Source organism: Nesoenas mayeri (assembly GCF_963082525.1).
Source record: "Nesoenas mayeri genome assembly, chromosome: 6".
NCBI classification, from domain to species: domain Eukaryota; kingdom Metazoa; phylum Chordata; class Aves; order Columbiformes; family Columbidae; genus Nesoenas; species Nesoenas mayeri.
Window position 1 is genome coordinate 3,097,953 of NC_137545.1, and position 15,164 is coordinate 3,113,116.

The 15,164-nt window shown below is 45.9% G+C and overlaps 1 protein-coding gene and 1 pseudogene across 2 annotated transcripts in view; both read right to left on the bottom strand.

Moving 5' to 3' along the window:
* The window catches only part of LOC308041735 (neurobeachin-like protein 1), a 347,706-nt pseudogene that overhangs the window by 78,314 nt on the left and 254,228 nt on the right, over nt 1-15,164 (bottom strand). The gene's annotated exons all lie outside the window — the stretch shown is intronic.
* On the bottom strand, nt 8,205-9,143 carry LOC308041616 (olfactory receptor 10AG1-like; the record flags this gene model as incomplete). Its single annotated transcript, XM_080346407.1, has 1 exon — nt 8,205-9,143. The coding sequence occupies one exon, from the start codon at nt 9,141-9,143 to the stop codon at nt 8,205-8,207; it is 939 nt and encodes a 312-aa protein (XP_080202533.1).

Genomic DNA, 15,164 nt, shown 5'->3' on the forward strand with positions numbered 1-15,164 from the left:
GTGATTAGAGAGTGGCCAGAAAGCAAAGACTTTGGGATGTCTCCAGATGAGGAGGACGTAACACGTGTTGAAGAAGCACCACCGTATAATACTCTTTCGGAGACTGATAAGCAGTATGCACTGTTCACAGATGGATCCTGCCATCTTGTAGGAAAACATTGAAGGTGGAAAGCTGCTGTGTGGAGTCCCACACGACAAGTCACAGAAGCCACTGAAGGACAAGGTGAATCTAGTCAATTTGCAGAAGTGAAAGCCATCCAGCTGGCTTTGGACATTGCTGAACGAGAGAAGCAGCCAGTCCTTTATCTCTATACTGACTCATGGATGGTAGCAAATGCCTTGTGGGGGTGGTTACAGCAATGGAAGAGAAGCAACTGGCAGCACAGAGGTAAACCCATTTGGGCTGCCACACTGTGGCAAGACGTTGCTGCTTGGCTAGAGAGCCTGCCTGTAAGAGGTTATGTGGATGTTCATATGCCTAAAAGTTGAGCCACTGAAGAACATCAGAACAACCAGTAAGCAGATCAGGCTGCTAAGATTAAAGTAGCTGAGGTGGATTTAGACTGGCAACATAAAAGTGAACTTTTCCTAGCTTGGTGGGCCCATGATGCTTCAGGGCATCAAGGTAGAGATGCAGCATATAAATGGGCTCATGATTGAGGGGTGGACTTAACTATGGACACTATTTCACAGGTTATTCATGAATGTGAAACATGCACTGAAATCAAACAAGCCAAACAGTTAAAGCCTGTATGGTATGGGGGGTGATGGTTAAAATCTAAGTATGGAGAGGCTTGGCAGATTGATTATATTACACTTCCACAAACCCATCAACGTAAGCCCTATCTGCTTAAAATGGTGGAAGCAGCCACCAAATGGTTGCAAACATATGCTGTACCTCATGCTACCCCTAGCTCAGAATACTATCTTGGGCCTTGAAAAGCGAGTCCTTTGGTGACACGGCACACCACAAAGAATTGAGTCAGACAATGGGACTAATTTCAAAACCAGTCTTATAGACATTTGGGCCAAAGAACATGGTATTGAGTGGGTATATCGTATTCCATATCATGCACCAGCCTCTGGGAAAATTGAAAAGTACAATGGTCTGTTAAAAACTACGCTAAAGGCAATGGGTGGTGGAACCTTTAAAAACTGGGATTCACATTTAGCAAAAGCCACTTGGTTGGTCAACATTAGAGGATCAACCAACTGAGCTGGGCATACCCAATCAGAAGTTCTACGTACCATAGAAGGAGATAAAGTCCCTGTAGTACACATGAAAAATATGTTAGGAAAAGCAGTCTGGGTTACTCCTGCCTCAGGCAAAGGCAAGCCCATTTGTGGGATTGTGTCTGCCCAAGGACATGGCAGCACCTGGTGGGTGATGCTTAAGGATGGAGAAGTTTGGTGTGTACCTCAAGGAGATTTGATTTTAGGTGAAAATATTCAATACTGAACTGTATGATGTCAATTGCTACATGATGCTATATGCCATACTAACAGTGTTCAGTAAGTGTCTTTCAGATCAAGACAGTGGTGATGAAACCAGACCTGCTTCAATAAGTGGTGCCTGACAACTTCTTTGAAATTGATGTCTTTAACCCACAAACTGTGGGCATGAGATGCACTAGATATACCATTTTCATTGCCCTGGGAGACTGTCGTGATAGATGAAGCTTAAAGTAATTAACTAAATTAACTGAATGAGCTTTTCAAAAGGATGGTCCATGGACTAAGAGAATGATGAATTACATCTATACATATATGTACATATGTAAGTACATATATATATGTATATATATGGTAGTAGTAATTAATTAGATTGTATTGATAAAGCCTAAACATGCCATGAATGGTATGTGATAAGGGGTAGAATGTTCCGGTTTTGTTAAAAATAAGAGTAGTTTCTCTTTAAGTGATTTTTTCTTTCAGTTAAGCCCTTCTTAGTAACTGCACTTTTCTGAAGTTGGATACATGTTTTGGTAGACATAGCAATGGAATGCAAGGTTGCTGATAAGGATGCACGTCCTGTAAGTGAGAGAGGCAAGGAGGAGCAAACTGAACAGGTGACTAAAACTGACCAACTAAGTATTCCATCCCATTCATGTGATACTTCATATAAAAGTGGGAGATCATGAGGGTCTTGGCCCTTTTTCCCCTCTTCGGCTATGGCTGGCACCTGGTAAGGACCTTGCAAGTCGTCCCTGCAAACTGAGGCTTAGTGACAGACTGAGTCCAGTTCTGGTTTGCTGCAGAGTCCAACTTAGGACTTCTGGGTGTCTGCTCTGTTGCTGCTGGGGCAGCCAGCACTGAGTTGCCGGGAATTTCAAGATTGGTTTTGTATATTTTGTATTATTTTCTCTGTTTTATTAGTAGCATTAGTAAAACATTTTGAACTTTTTCCAACTCTCTCTCTTTGTCTCTCTTTGCCCTCCTATCACTTGTACTTAGTGAGGAGGGGGAACTGAGAGGGTCTGGGGGGGGAGAGGGGGTTTACAAAGCATCTGCCACAGTGGTTTATTGTCACCCTGCAATCAAACCTTGACACTCTGTAGATCAAGAAACCAGCAGGAAATAATTTGTCTGAGCTCCCATCTCTTCCAATCTTTTCTGGAGCTGCGGATACAGCCCCAGCAGGAAGAAAGGGTTATGAAGTCAAAATTCCAGCTGCCACATGGAGGAGCAGCCCATGGGACGGGAGGCTGCATCTTGCTGACTCAGCAGGGGCTGTCTCTCTGCTGCCTGATGGTCACCATGGTTGCCACTTCCCTGGAGCCATGGCCCTCCAGAGTGTTGACAGCTTCCCCCAGTTTCATTTCATCAGCAAACTGACTAAGCAACCCCTCAAGTCCCGAGTCTAAGTCGTTTATAAAGACATTGAAGAGTGCTGATCATAAGATGGATCCCTGTGGAACCCCACTAGTGACTGGGCGCTGGCCCAACATGACCCCATTTACTAGAACCCTTTGAGCCCAGCCCATCAGTCAGTTGCTCACCCACTGCATTGTGTGTTTACTCAGCTGTGTGCCGGACATCTTGTCCAGGAGGAGACTGTGAAAGACAGCATCAAATGCTTTACTGAAATCCCAAAAGATCACATTGACAGGCTTCCCTTGGTCAACTAGGTGGGTAACCTTGTCCCAGCATGAAATTAAGTTTGTTAAGCAGGACTTTCCCCTCATGAACCTGTGCTGGCTGGGACCAATGACTGCGTTGTCATTCAGATGCTTTTCAACAACTCCCAGAATGATCTTCTCCGTAATTTTGCCAGGAACATCAGTGAGGCTGACAGGCCTGTAGTTGCCAGGGTCATCCCTGTTGCCCTTCTTGTAGACTGGGACAACGTTTGCCAGCTTCCAGTCATCCGGGCCGTCTCCAGATTCCCGAGAGCATAGAAGAATCATGGAGAGAGTTCCCTCTGGGATGTCAGCCAAATCTTTAAGCACTCTTGGATGAATCTCATCAGGCCTCATCGACTTCCAGGGATCTAGCTGGAGTAGCCAATCCCGTACAATTTCCGAATTGATTGGGAGTTTATAATTCTCATAGCTATGGTTTTCTAACCCAGGGTTATGTGACCCCCAAGTCCCTCATTGGTGCAGCCCAGAAAACAATAATATCTTGGGCTGCATCCAATGCAGCGTGGCCAGCAGGTTGAGAGAGGTTATTCTTCCCCTCTGCTCCACTCTGGTGAGACCCCACCTGCAGTGCTGCATCCAGCTCTGGGTTATCCAATACAAGAAAGACACGAACCCATTACAGTGTGTCCAGAGGAGGCCACAAAAATGACACCAGGGTTGGAACACCTCTGCTACGAAGAAAGACTGAGTTGAGGTTGTTCAGCCTGGAGAAGAGAAGGCTTCTCATGACCTTTCAATATGTAAAGGGAGTTTATTGGAAAGATGGAGAGAGACTTTTTGCCAAGGCCTGCAGAAACAGGACAAAGGGCATGGTTTTTAACTGAAAGACAGTAGGTTTAAACTGGATGCAAGGAAGAAATTTTTGTATGATGAGGGTGGTGAGACACTGGAACATATTGCCCAGAGGAGCTGTGGATGCCCCATCATTGCAAATGTTCAGTGTCGGGTTGAATGGGGCTTTGAGCAACCTGATCTAGTGAAAGATTTCCCTTGCCATGGTAGGGGGACTGGACTAGATGATCTTTAAATGTCTCTTCAACATCAACTATTTTGTGATTCTATGATTCTGTGCTTGAGCTGTATGTGAAGGTGGATGAGCCATCATCACCCACCAACAGCCTGTTGTTTGGATTAATTTATGTGGAGACAATAACCCTCAAAAGATGTGTGGAAAATCGCGGTGCTGAACTTGAATTTCTTTTTTTCTGGGATTTTCTGACCACATCAATCTGCGAGGCTTGCACTTCACAGTCTTCCTGTTCGTCAGCATCAAGGTTCTCACAGGGCCCAGTCATCACAGTGGGGGACTTAAGTCTTCACAGCCCCTTGTACTTCTTATTCAGGAACTCATCCTGAGGACTTATCAGGTGTTCACTTTTGTCACAGAATGGAGATGACAACCCATCTCTAAGCCCTCTTCCTGGGTAAGGCCTATGGGGCACTTTGTGTCAGAGGTACTTTCCCAGCCATGTCCCTGCTGCTGGCCTGTCACCTCCAGAGACAGAACTGACCTCACAGTCCCCTTCACAACCACATGCTTTTTACTGAAGTATGAGTTTCTGAGACACAACTGACCTCATAATACCATAGCCATCCATCAGCCTTCTTATGTCCCAGGACCTGAACAGATAGAAGTGTGCTTGTTTTATCAAATTGATCAAACCCTACTAACGATTTGAGTTGAGAAACATTCTTCCCAGGAACTTCTGTATTTATGCTGACATCTTTTATATCTCCTGACTCTTTTTAAATTTTCTTTTCTTTTTCCTCTCTGTATTCTTTCTTCAAAAACCTCTCAAAGGGAAAGAGTCATTGAATCACAAAATAACTCCAGTTTGAAGAGAGCCCAAATCACCTTTTCTCACTCTGCTGTTCAAGGCAGGGTGAATCACGTGAGGTTGTCGAAGTGCTCCGCCCAGCTTTGCATCATCCACAAAGGTGCTGAAAGTGCACTCGTTAACATCATACAGTGGGAATATAAACGCATTCAACAGTCTTGGCCTGGGTTCTGGTCACTGAGGAATGCGACTAGTAACTGGTTGCATGGAGTATATTTTACTACAGGTGACATTTGATCTTGATGGTTCAGCCAATTTCCTACCCAATGTCCTCTTATTCAGCCCAGAGAGAACCAGTCTGGCTATAAGGACACCACAGGACATCACGTCTGAGGTCTTGCAGACCTCTATGTACACGACATGCCTTTCTCTCCCCAGCCTGTTTTGGTTTCAGCAATCCCTTTCCTGTCCTTCAACGGCCTGGAAATGGATGCAGAGGGACATGGCCCATCCCCTTCCCAGAGACAGAGTCAGGCTGATCAGCCTTATAATTCTCCCAGTTCTCATTCCTGCTCTTCCTGAAGATGGTTTTGATGTCTGCCTTTTCCAAGGACCCTAGAACCTCTTTCGTTGCTCTGGTGCTTTTGAGAGTACAATCCAGAATCAAGGGCAAGGGTGACATAGCAAACAGGAGCATTTGCAATGAACCTGTCCAAGGCAGCTGAGAAGAATCTTACTGGGCCAGTGAGGTTTTTTCCTGGAGTCACACACAGAAATGTCAGGGTTCTGTTGGGCATCCACATCTGGGCTGGCCTCGTGGACTCCTTGTGTACCCAGGGATGTTCAGAGACAGACATTTCCCTTTTTCATACATAGCCAGGATTCATGGTGCCTCTGTGACCTGCTGTTGACACTCCCAACTGATTGGAGGTACTTCAGCCCTACAGTGTATCATCCTGCTCTGCACTGATCTGAGATTTCCCATTTCATGAAGAATGGACATGGGGATCTCAGTTCAAGGAAGCACATCCCAGTGCTGCATTCAGCCAGGTGCCCACAGATGTTACTCCCAACATAAAGTGACTTGAGACACTGTCTGTCCCACAGGCCTTCATGGAACCTCAAGGAATAGCTGATGACGTTTGTGCTCACTCCGGTTCATCTCACCTCAGATACGTGATGTGCATGTGTATATCTCACTTGTACAATGCTAATGTGGACTTGTGATCTACTCATTTCATGTCCCTCCATGGAGGGAAGAACAAACTCTGAGCTGGGCTGGGGGGCTGGAAATGGTGGTTGTGAGGGGCCAGTCTGTAACAATTGCTCTAGGGCAGCTTCTATGTGGTGTCCAGCACACACAGGCACACATCAGACCCTGCTCTGTTGGTCCTGCAGGTCTCTGTCAGGGGGCCTGGCTGTGAGAGGACACTGCTGTGTGCCCCAGCCCTGCACACTCACACTGTTCAGCTGTACACTGCTGTTTGTATCTGTGGGCCACTTCCTTGGGCATGTTTTTCAGAAAAACTTCAGAAGAAGATCTAAACCTTCAGGTATTGCCCTGAGAAGATCAGCTTTCTTTATGGAAAGCCTGTTATGGAGTCCAGCTCTGTCACGCAAGTGCCCATTGCCTGTTCCTGCCTGTGGTCACAGGACTGCCACACAGCAGGACGGTGACCAAGCTGCCAGAGCACTCAGGACGTGCACCAACACAAGGGATCAGAAAGAGACTAGTTAAGTTCAAAGAGAACAGCTGGAGAAAGCCAAGCTCTGATGCTCCCTGAAAGTTCTGCCATGCTGGGATCTGTTCCCCTTCATCCACGTACACGGGAAATGTCCCTGCACCACCAAACAGCCCTTGAAGGAATGATTTCAGGAAAAAAAAAATGCTGAAGGTTCTTTATTTTGCTTAAAAGCATAGGGACCATGGCTCCTCATTTAGGCAGCAACTCAGGAAAGAAAAGCAGACAGTGAACTAGAAGGGGTCATGTCATTGGTGCCTTCACCTGCAGGAAATTCTGCTGCAGCAGTGCAAAATTTGGTGCATTTCTGTTATCACTCTTTCAGCACAGAAAATAATAAATAAACAACTGTTTCCTAGGAGATGGTCAAAAAGTCCCTGTTACAGCCAGGAAAGCTCAACATGAGTTCTGGAGGGAGAGAATAAGTATATAGTAAGCAACAGGAAGATCCAGGAATCCCAAAGCCACTTCTGAAGAGCAAGTGGTTCTGACCATCAGTGACTCATCATGCGTAGGTGTGGGAGAGAGGGTAGGAGGGTGTCAGAGAGAAAGAAGCGGGTGGCTGATGGCTTTAGCCCTTGCACTCATTTGGGATCTGACCCTTTACCTTCCTTGGCTAGAAAAGAAACAGCTGCCATCTTCCACCTGTCCTCCACATAATGTGGAGAAAAGATATGAAGCAGGGATAATTTAAGGGCATTTGTCTTCCCAAGTAACTGTTACATGTGATATAGCCCTGCTTTCCTGGAGGTGGGCTGAACACATGCCTGCTGATGGGAAGCAGTGAATGAATTCCTTGGTTTGCTTTGTTTGCATGTACAGTTTTTGCTTTTCATATTAAAATACCTTTATCTCAACCCACAAGTTTTCTCACTTTTACCCTTCCAATTCTCTCCTTCATCCCACTGCGGGGGGGAGTGAGTGAGCAGCTGTGGTGTTTAGTTGCTGTCTGGTGTTAAACTATGACAAACAGAAATTCCAGAGCTCTCCGGGCCCCTGTTCCAGTACTGGACTGTTCATCAGGTGATTTCTGGTCTTTTATTCCTTATGTCAAGTTTGTCTACCATTACACAACGCAGTGCAAGACTCATAGCAACAGAAGATGACCTGCAGGTCTTTTATCTTTTTTAAGCTAATTCCATGTGGGGAGACTGCAGGTAATCCATGGGGTCTAGCAAGGGGTTTCTCAGCCCTGAAGATGGTCATCTCTTCATCAATTGTGTCTCCCTCTGGGGCCCATTGACTACTGGCCATGCTTTGACTATTTCCGTTTAATGTTACCTTGGTCAGACAGAGCTTGAAGTAGCTGTTGGCATTAAGCTATTTAGGGGCACTGAAGATGCTCTAGAGTACAAAGACAGCATGGTGGGGCATGAGATAACAGGAATGTCTCAGGAGACCTTTCCCCTTCTTGAGGAGGATGAAAGCCAGAGTGGACACATGGTTTTGTTTGAGCAAATATGGGATGCTTTGTTCAGGCAACCACGTACCTCAGTGGGACTTCTGGTACTATTTGGAACTATTTTACATACTCTGTAGTATCACTTTGTCCATAGGAGTCTCTTCAAGGCAATTCTCACTTCCTTATTTCTCAGGCTATAGATGAGAGGGTTAAACATGGGGGTCACAATTGTGTAAAACAGGGCAAGGTATTTGTCGATGTCTACAGAATTCCTTGACCGTCGCTTTAAGTAGACCACTGTGGCTGAGCCATAGAAGAGCGTCACCACTCCAAGGTGTGAAGAACAGGTGGAAAAGGCTTTGTGTCTGCCCAGAACTGAAGGTATTTTTAGAATTGCCCTGATAATATTAATGTAAGAAAGAATTATTAAGGAGAAGGGAAGCATCACAAATACCACGATGATGGTGTACAGCATCACTTGGTTCCAGAAAGTGTCTGCACAGGCCAGTTCCAGCAGAGGAGGGACATCACAGAAAAAGTGATGAAGGTCATGGGATGCACAGAAGGGCAAAGTGAACACCTGGTAGGTCTGTCCTATTTGTACCGGTGCAACAACCACCCATGACCCCACCACCAGCCTGATGCAGAGACCTCTACTCATCATGAGGGTATAGTGCAAGGGGTCACAGATGGCTACATAGCGGTCATAGGCCATGGCAGCCAGGATAAAGCATTCGATGCTGCCCAACAAAACCAGAAAATACAGCTGAGCAGCACAGCCAAGGAAGGAGATCCTGCCATCTGCCATCAGGAAACCCACCAGCATTTTTGGCAGAGTGACTGATGTGTAGCACATCTCTAGGATGGACAAGTTCCTCAGGAAGAAATACATGGGGCTGTGGAGGGTGGAATCCACTACTGTGATGAGTGCTATCAGGCCGTTCGCTGTGAGGACCATGAGGTAGATGGCCAGGAAAACTGTGAAGCACAGGCCCTGCAGGCTGGAGTGGTCAGAAAATCCCAAAAGAACGAATCCAGGTCCAGCGGTGTGATTCTCCAAGCCTTTTTCTGGGGACATTTTGCCTACAAAGAGCAATCCAAACAACAGGCTCTTAGAAGATGCTGATGGCCTGTCCACCACCACACACCCTTCAAGCCCAGAGACACACTCCAAACATCAGCATACATGTGACTGCAGGATTAGGTGACATTGACCAAGATACTCACAAATGTTTGGAAATCTAACATCATTTATTTGCTGCAGATGGGTTTGTAAAGAGAGGAAAGAACAGAATCTTTGAGCCAGAATGATACTTTTTCATCACATGCTTAAAAGAAACTTGACTTCCTTTTTTAGAGGTGATTTTATTAAATATATTAACTGGTGATGGATGAGAAAAATGGAAGAAAATTGATAAATACTAGCACCCTTAAGAATAGTCTTGCTTAAGAACCAGTCTTACATGGTGAAGAGTGAATCCCATCAGGAGTAAAACAGGCTTCTACCTGTCAATGAATCCAGTGACACTGATGCATCCATGCAACATTTGAACAAGACAGATAAGCAGTAGTTTATGCATGAATCACAAGTTTTCAGGGTGCTAAAAGACTTCTTTGTGTAAGCCATAGAACTTCTTCATGCAGTTTTCAGTCACACAGAGAAGAAAGTGATTAAAAGTGGGTAATCTCCCTACGGCACCCAATTTTCCTTAACAGGTCAGGTTTTTATAACTTCTGAATGAACCCTGAATAATTCAGCATTCCTAAACTTGCTGCTCTGTCACTTGGATTTCTGACAGATTACAAATCCAGCTGAGGGCCCATTCACTATTGTCCCAACCCTGCAATGCTTCCCAGATTACTACAAGCCCTCACAGATGCAGAGCAATGCGGAACTGAGCCTTCCCTTCACATTCCCCACTGTCCCAGAGCACAAGAATGTCTTGCCAGGTACAGATGAAGGGTGTGAGCTACAAGCAAGCAGGACTGCAATAGCAAGTTGCTTCTTATGCAGAAGGGGCTCAGCTGAAATCTTTTTAGGAATCTCAGCTTGACATGAGGAAGGAATGTCCTCTTCCAGGCAGAGGACTGAGGCTGCTGGCTGTGTCTTTCCAGGTGTCACCATCTCCCTTTCACAGAATCACAGAATCACAGAATCGACTGGGTTGGAAAAGACCTCAGAGATCATCGAGTCCAACCCTTGGTCCAACTCTAGTCTGTTTACTAGATCATGACACTAAGTGCCATGTCCAACCTCACTTTAAAAACCTCCAGGGACGGTGAGTCCAGCACCTCCCTGGGCAGGCCGTTCCAATGCCTGACCACTCTCTCTGTAAAGAATTTCTTCCTAATATCCAGTCTAAATTTCCCCTGGCAGAGTTTAAGCCCATGCCCCCTTGTCCTATTGCTAACTGCCTGGGAGAAGAGACCAATCCCCACCTGGCTATAACTTCCCTTCAGATAGTTATAGAGAGTGATGAGGTCACCTCTGAGCCTCCTCTTCTCCAGACTAAACAAGCCCAGCTCCCTCAGCCTCTCCCCATAGGGCTTGTGCTCAAGTCCCTTCACCAGTCTTGTTGCTCTTCTCTGGACCCACTCCAGCACTTCAATGTCTTTCCTGAACTGAGGGGCCCAGAACTGAACACAATACTCCAGTGTGGCCTCCCCAGTGCAGAGCACAGGGGAAGGATCACTGCCCTTGTCCTGCTGACCACGCTATTTTTGATACAGGACAGGATACCATTGGCCTTCTTGGCCACCTGGGCACACTGTTGGCTCATGTTGAGCTTCCTGTCAATTAGTACCCCCAGGTCCCTTTCTGCCTGACTGCTCTCCAGCCACTCTGTGCCCAGCCTGGAGCGCTGCAGGGGGTTGTTGTGACCGAAGTGCAGCACCCGGCACTTGGCCTTATTGAACTTCATCCCATTGGAATCAGCCCACTTTTCCAGTCTATCCAGATCCCTCTGCAGAGCCCTCCTGCCTTCCAGCAGGTTGACACTCCCTCCCAACTTGGTGTCATCACCAAATTTGCTGATGATGGTCTCAATCCCCTCATCTAAATCGTCAATAGAGATGTTAAACAGGACTGGACCCAACACTGACCCCTGGGGAACACCACTAGTGACTGGCCGCCAGCTGGATGCGGCCCCATTCACCAGCACTCTCTGGGCCCGGCCCTCCAGCCAGTTCTTAACCCAGCGTAGAGTGCACTTGTCCAAGCCACGGGCTACTAGCTTTTGCAGGAGTATATTATGGGAGACAGTGTCCAAGGCCTTGCTGAAGTCCAGATAGACCACATCCACGGCTTTCCCCTCATCCACCAGCTGAGTCACCTGATCATAAAAGGAGATCAGGTTGGTCAGACAGGACCTGCCCCTCCTAAACCCATGCTGGCTGGGTCTGATCCCTTGTCCATCCTGAAGGTGCTGTGTGATTCCATTCAGGATGATCTGCTCCATAACCCTGCCAGGCACCGAGGTCAGGCTGACAGGCCTGTAGTTACCAGGGTCAGCTTTGCAGCCCTTTTTGTGGACTGGGGTAACATTGGCCAATTTCCAATCATATGGGACCTCCCCAGTGAGCCAGGACTGTTGGAAGATGATGGAGAGCGGCTTGGCAAGTTCTTCTGCCAGCTCCCTCATCACCCTAGGATGAATCCCATCTGGTCCCATAGACTTGTGAGGATCCAGATGGCTCAGTAAATCACCAACTATTTCCTCCTGGAATACAAGGGACCTGTTTGGCTTCCTATCTCTGTCAACCACCTCCAGAGGCCAGTTGTCCTGAGGGCCACCTGTCTTTCTGGTGAAAACTGAGGCAAAGTAGGTATTAAGTACCTCAGCTTTCTCCTCATCTTTGTTAACTATATTTCCCTCAAAGTCCAGCAGAGAATGGAGGTTTTCCTTGCCCCTTCTTTTGTTATTAACATATTTAAAGAAGGACTTTTTATTATCCCTGACAGAATTGGCCAAATTAACCTCAAATTGTGCTTTTGTTTCCCTGATTTTTTTCCTGCATGATCTAGCTATTTCCATAAATTCTTCATAAGTAGCCAGCCCTTTTTTCCACAGTTGGTAAAGTCTCTTTTTATTTCTGATTTCCTTCAGAATCTCCCTGTTTAGCCAAGCCTGACTTTGAGAAGTCTTAAATTCCAATGTATTAATGATGAGAACAACAGATCAGAAAACATAATAAAAGTACTCAGGTTAGCTAAGTAAAAAACACAGGGTGGTTTTCTCAAGAGAAAAACCTGAATTCACAAAAAACCCATGGTCCTAATAGTTCAGTTATTTTTTCAAGGTATTCTTGCTTTTTTCCTATGAGTTTTTTTTTCTGTCTCATAGAGATGCCATTTAAAATTTCCAAGATAAAATTCGGGTTTGCATAAGGGAAAAGTCACAATGATAGTTTTTCAATATACCTATTTATTAATATAAATGTAAAGAAAAATAAAATACTTTTATTTTCTGAAAGAGCTGTAAGATACCACATTTATTTTAAATTAAGGCTTTAACTCAAAGCAACCATTTACCTTCAGATTATCTACATACCAACATTTTCTGCTTGTTTATAAATGTCTTCAAACATACAGCCTATTCTTTTTAATTCTTAATGCTTCATAAGATCAGAGGTAGAACACAGTTTGGGCTAGCTTTGCTCAAGGGAAGCTGACAGAGATCTTCTTATATTGTGATTAACCCATAGGCAGCACTTCTCAAAGCTGAAGGGAACACATTCCAGTGAGCCCAGCCAAGCTGGACAGATGCCTGCACCTGTTTCTGGCAGTGTCTGTGCTGCCAGACTATACCCACATTTCAGAGCCTGCCAGAAGGGATTTACCGTTGCCAGGAGCCGAGAAGCAGGAGAACACACCTCAGTCCATGATGTTGCAGGAGGCAGTGGTGACCTCTTTTTCTCTCCGTTGTTCCCCTGAAAACCACCTGGATTTGGTTTTCTGGGCACCTCTCTGTCACTCTTAGTTATAAGACAGTTGGTAAGCAGCCTCAGGAGAGAAGGCGGGGATGCTGGTGATGTCACATGGACACCCACAGCACCACAAACAGTTTTAGAAAGATTGTCAGAATCATGGGCGTTCGTGCGATGAGCAACAGCCAATATAACCATAGGTCTTTAAAAAGTAGAAAAGCTGGGACATGAGGTTTAGTTGCTCAAAAGAAAAGTGTCAAACTTGTAGGAGGAAAAACAAAACAAAGGCAAGCAGGGCAGTGGAAAAGAAACCAATTCTATCTGTGCTTAACTTCACTGTGCAGCAACAGAAAAGGCTTCTTGGTACCTCCCTGTCTCTGGGACACAACATGTGACTGTGCCCCACGTTATCCCCAAGACTGAGGTGGCCCTGAGAGGCTGAGCTCCAATTGCTTGTGGTGCCTGCATGCTGGTTCACATCTAGGAAGGGCCTGAAGATGAAGACTGGATTTGAGACATGTACATTGGAAGGAAAAAAGGACCATGTCATGTCACTACACTGCAGGTCTCTGTATTTGTACAGAATAAATTGACCTCAATGCCTGTACTTGTCTGAATCGTTGACTGAGTCTGACCTAGACAGCTTTGGTGGCTTCATAGCCAATAGCACAAATAACCACTCCAGAGGAAAGTAACTCCTGCCATTGCGTGAGGTTAATGCTGTCCCTGATTTCTTGCTCTGAAACCCTCCATGTAACTCAACAGCTTCCAGTCTGTCCTTTGGGGTGACCTAACAAAGTCAGGATTAAGACAAGAAGATGACCTCCCAGCAAGACCAAAATACCCAATAATGAGAAAGGCCATGAAATGCTGGTTTTTGGACAAATCCAGGCACTGCAGGATGATTTTCTCCTGTCAGAGCTGTAGGAATGTAAACACAGAGAGTGACTGGGGCCAGTAGAGCTGCTCCAAGAGGTCATTGCACAAAAAATATCCCACCCACAGACTTACACGTCAAGGTAACTAAGTTCTTCATACAATCATCAAAGAAACAATGGACATAGTATATGAGAAGTATAAAACAGGTCATCTGATCTATGAGTCTGATTTGGGTGACAGTGGTGCCCACAGCCTCCAGTTCATGAGGCAGCAGAGGGCAGCTGCTCATATGTCACGGTCCATTTGGTGGACTCGTGATAGTTCATTTACCTTGATCTCAAAGAGCAAAATTAAGGCAACCAAAATGCCAAGGGGCATCAATCAATCAAACAGTGTAATTTTATTATTTTGCCCATAAAGCGGCACATGATAGAGAAAGTGGAGAAAAAGGAAAGCAAAAAAAAGGGGGATTATGACTACCACCATGGGTCCAAAGGTGTGCCTATGGTCCCAGGTCCTGAACAGTATCCTGTCGGTCCTTTGTCGTGATCCATGATCCTTTGGTGGGGAGATCTCTCCAAGATTTGGTTAGGAACCATCTTTTATGTTCACCTCACACCTCCTCACTCCCATGGATTGAGGCAAATCTCTGCCTTTGTTTTGCAATCCAGACTTAACTGAGCAGGCCCCAAAAGTCCCCGCTTCGCTTGCCAAATCCTGAGTGCGCCTGTATCGCCTCACATTCAGGGGTCTCTTACTTGTCTGCTGGGTGACCTCAAGACCCTTTGTGAGCCTCTGTGCATGCTCCTCTTCATTGGCCTTAGTAACAGGGAGGAGGTGGGGCAGGTTTGGCTGAGGCAGCAGGTGAAATCCACCTTCTGGACAGTAGCTATTGTTACTTGTAGTCCCAGGTTGGAGACTACCTGTACCATGCAGCTCTTTCTCTCAGGTCATTTGTTTCTTGGCATCTCCCCAAGTCCCTGATGGTGATGTTGAGGCAAATACTGTTCTTCGGACTGACTCTTACATCAAGCCATCAGGCCGTGAACCAGCACTGATGAGATGATACCAGGGTGCTCATCTGTCCATCCCAGGTACCCCTCCCCCCGCCTTTTTTTTTCTCTAATGCTGCTACCACACTAATCATCACCTGATATGATACCACCGATGTTGTTACACGGGTGCTGCTGGCCTTGCAAGATGGTTTAAGATATGTTAGGTTACTTAGGATTTGGGTTCAGGTTTGATTTGGAGTTAGAGTTACGATTACAGTTGCTTTATGGTTAGACTTCAG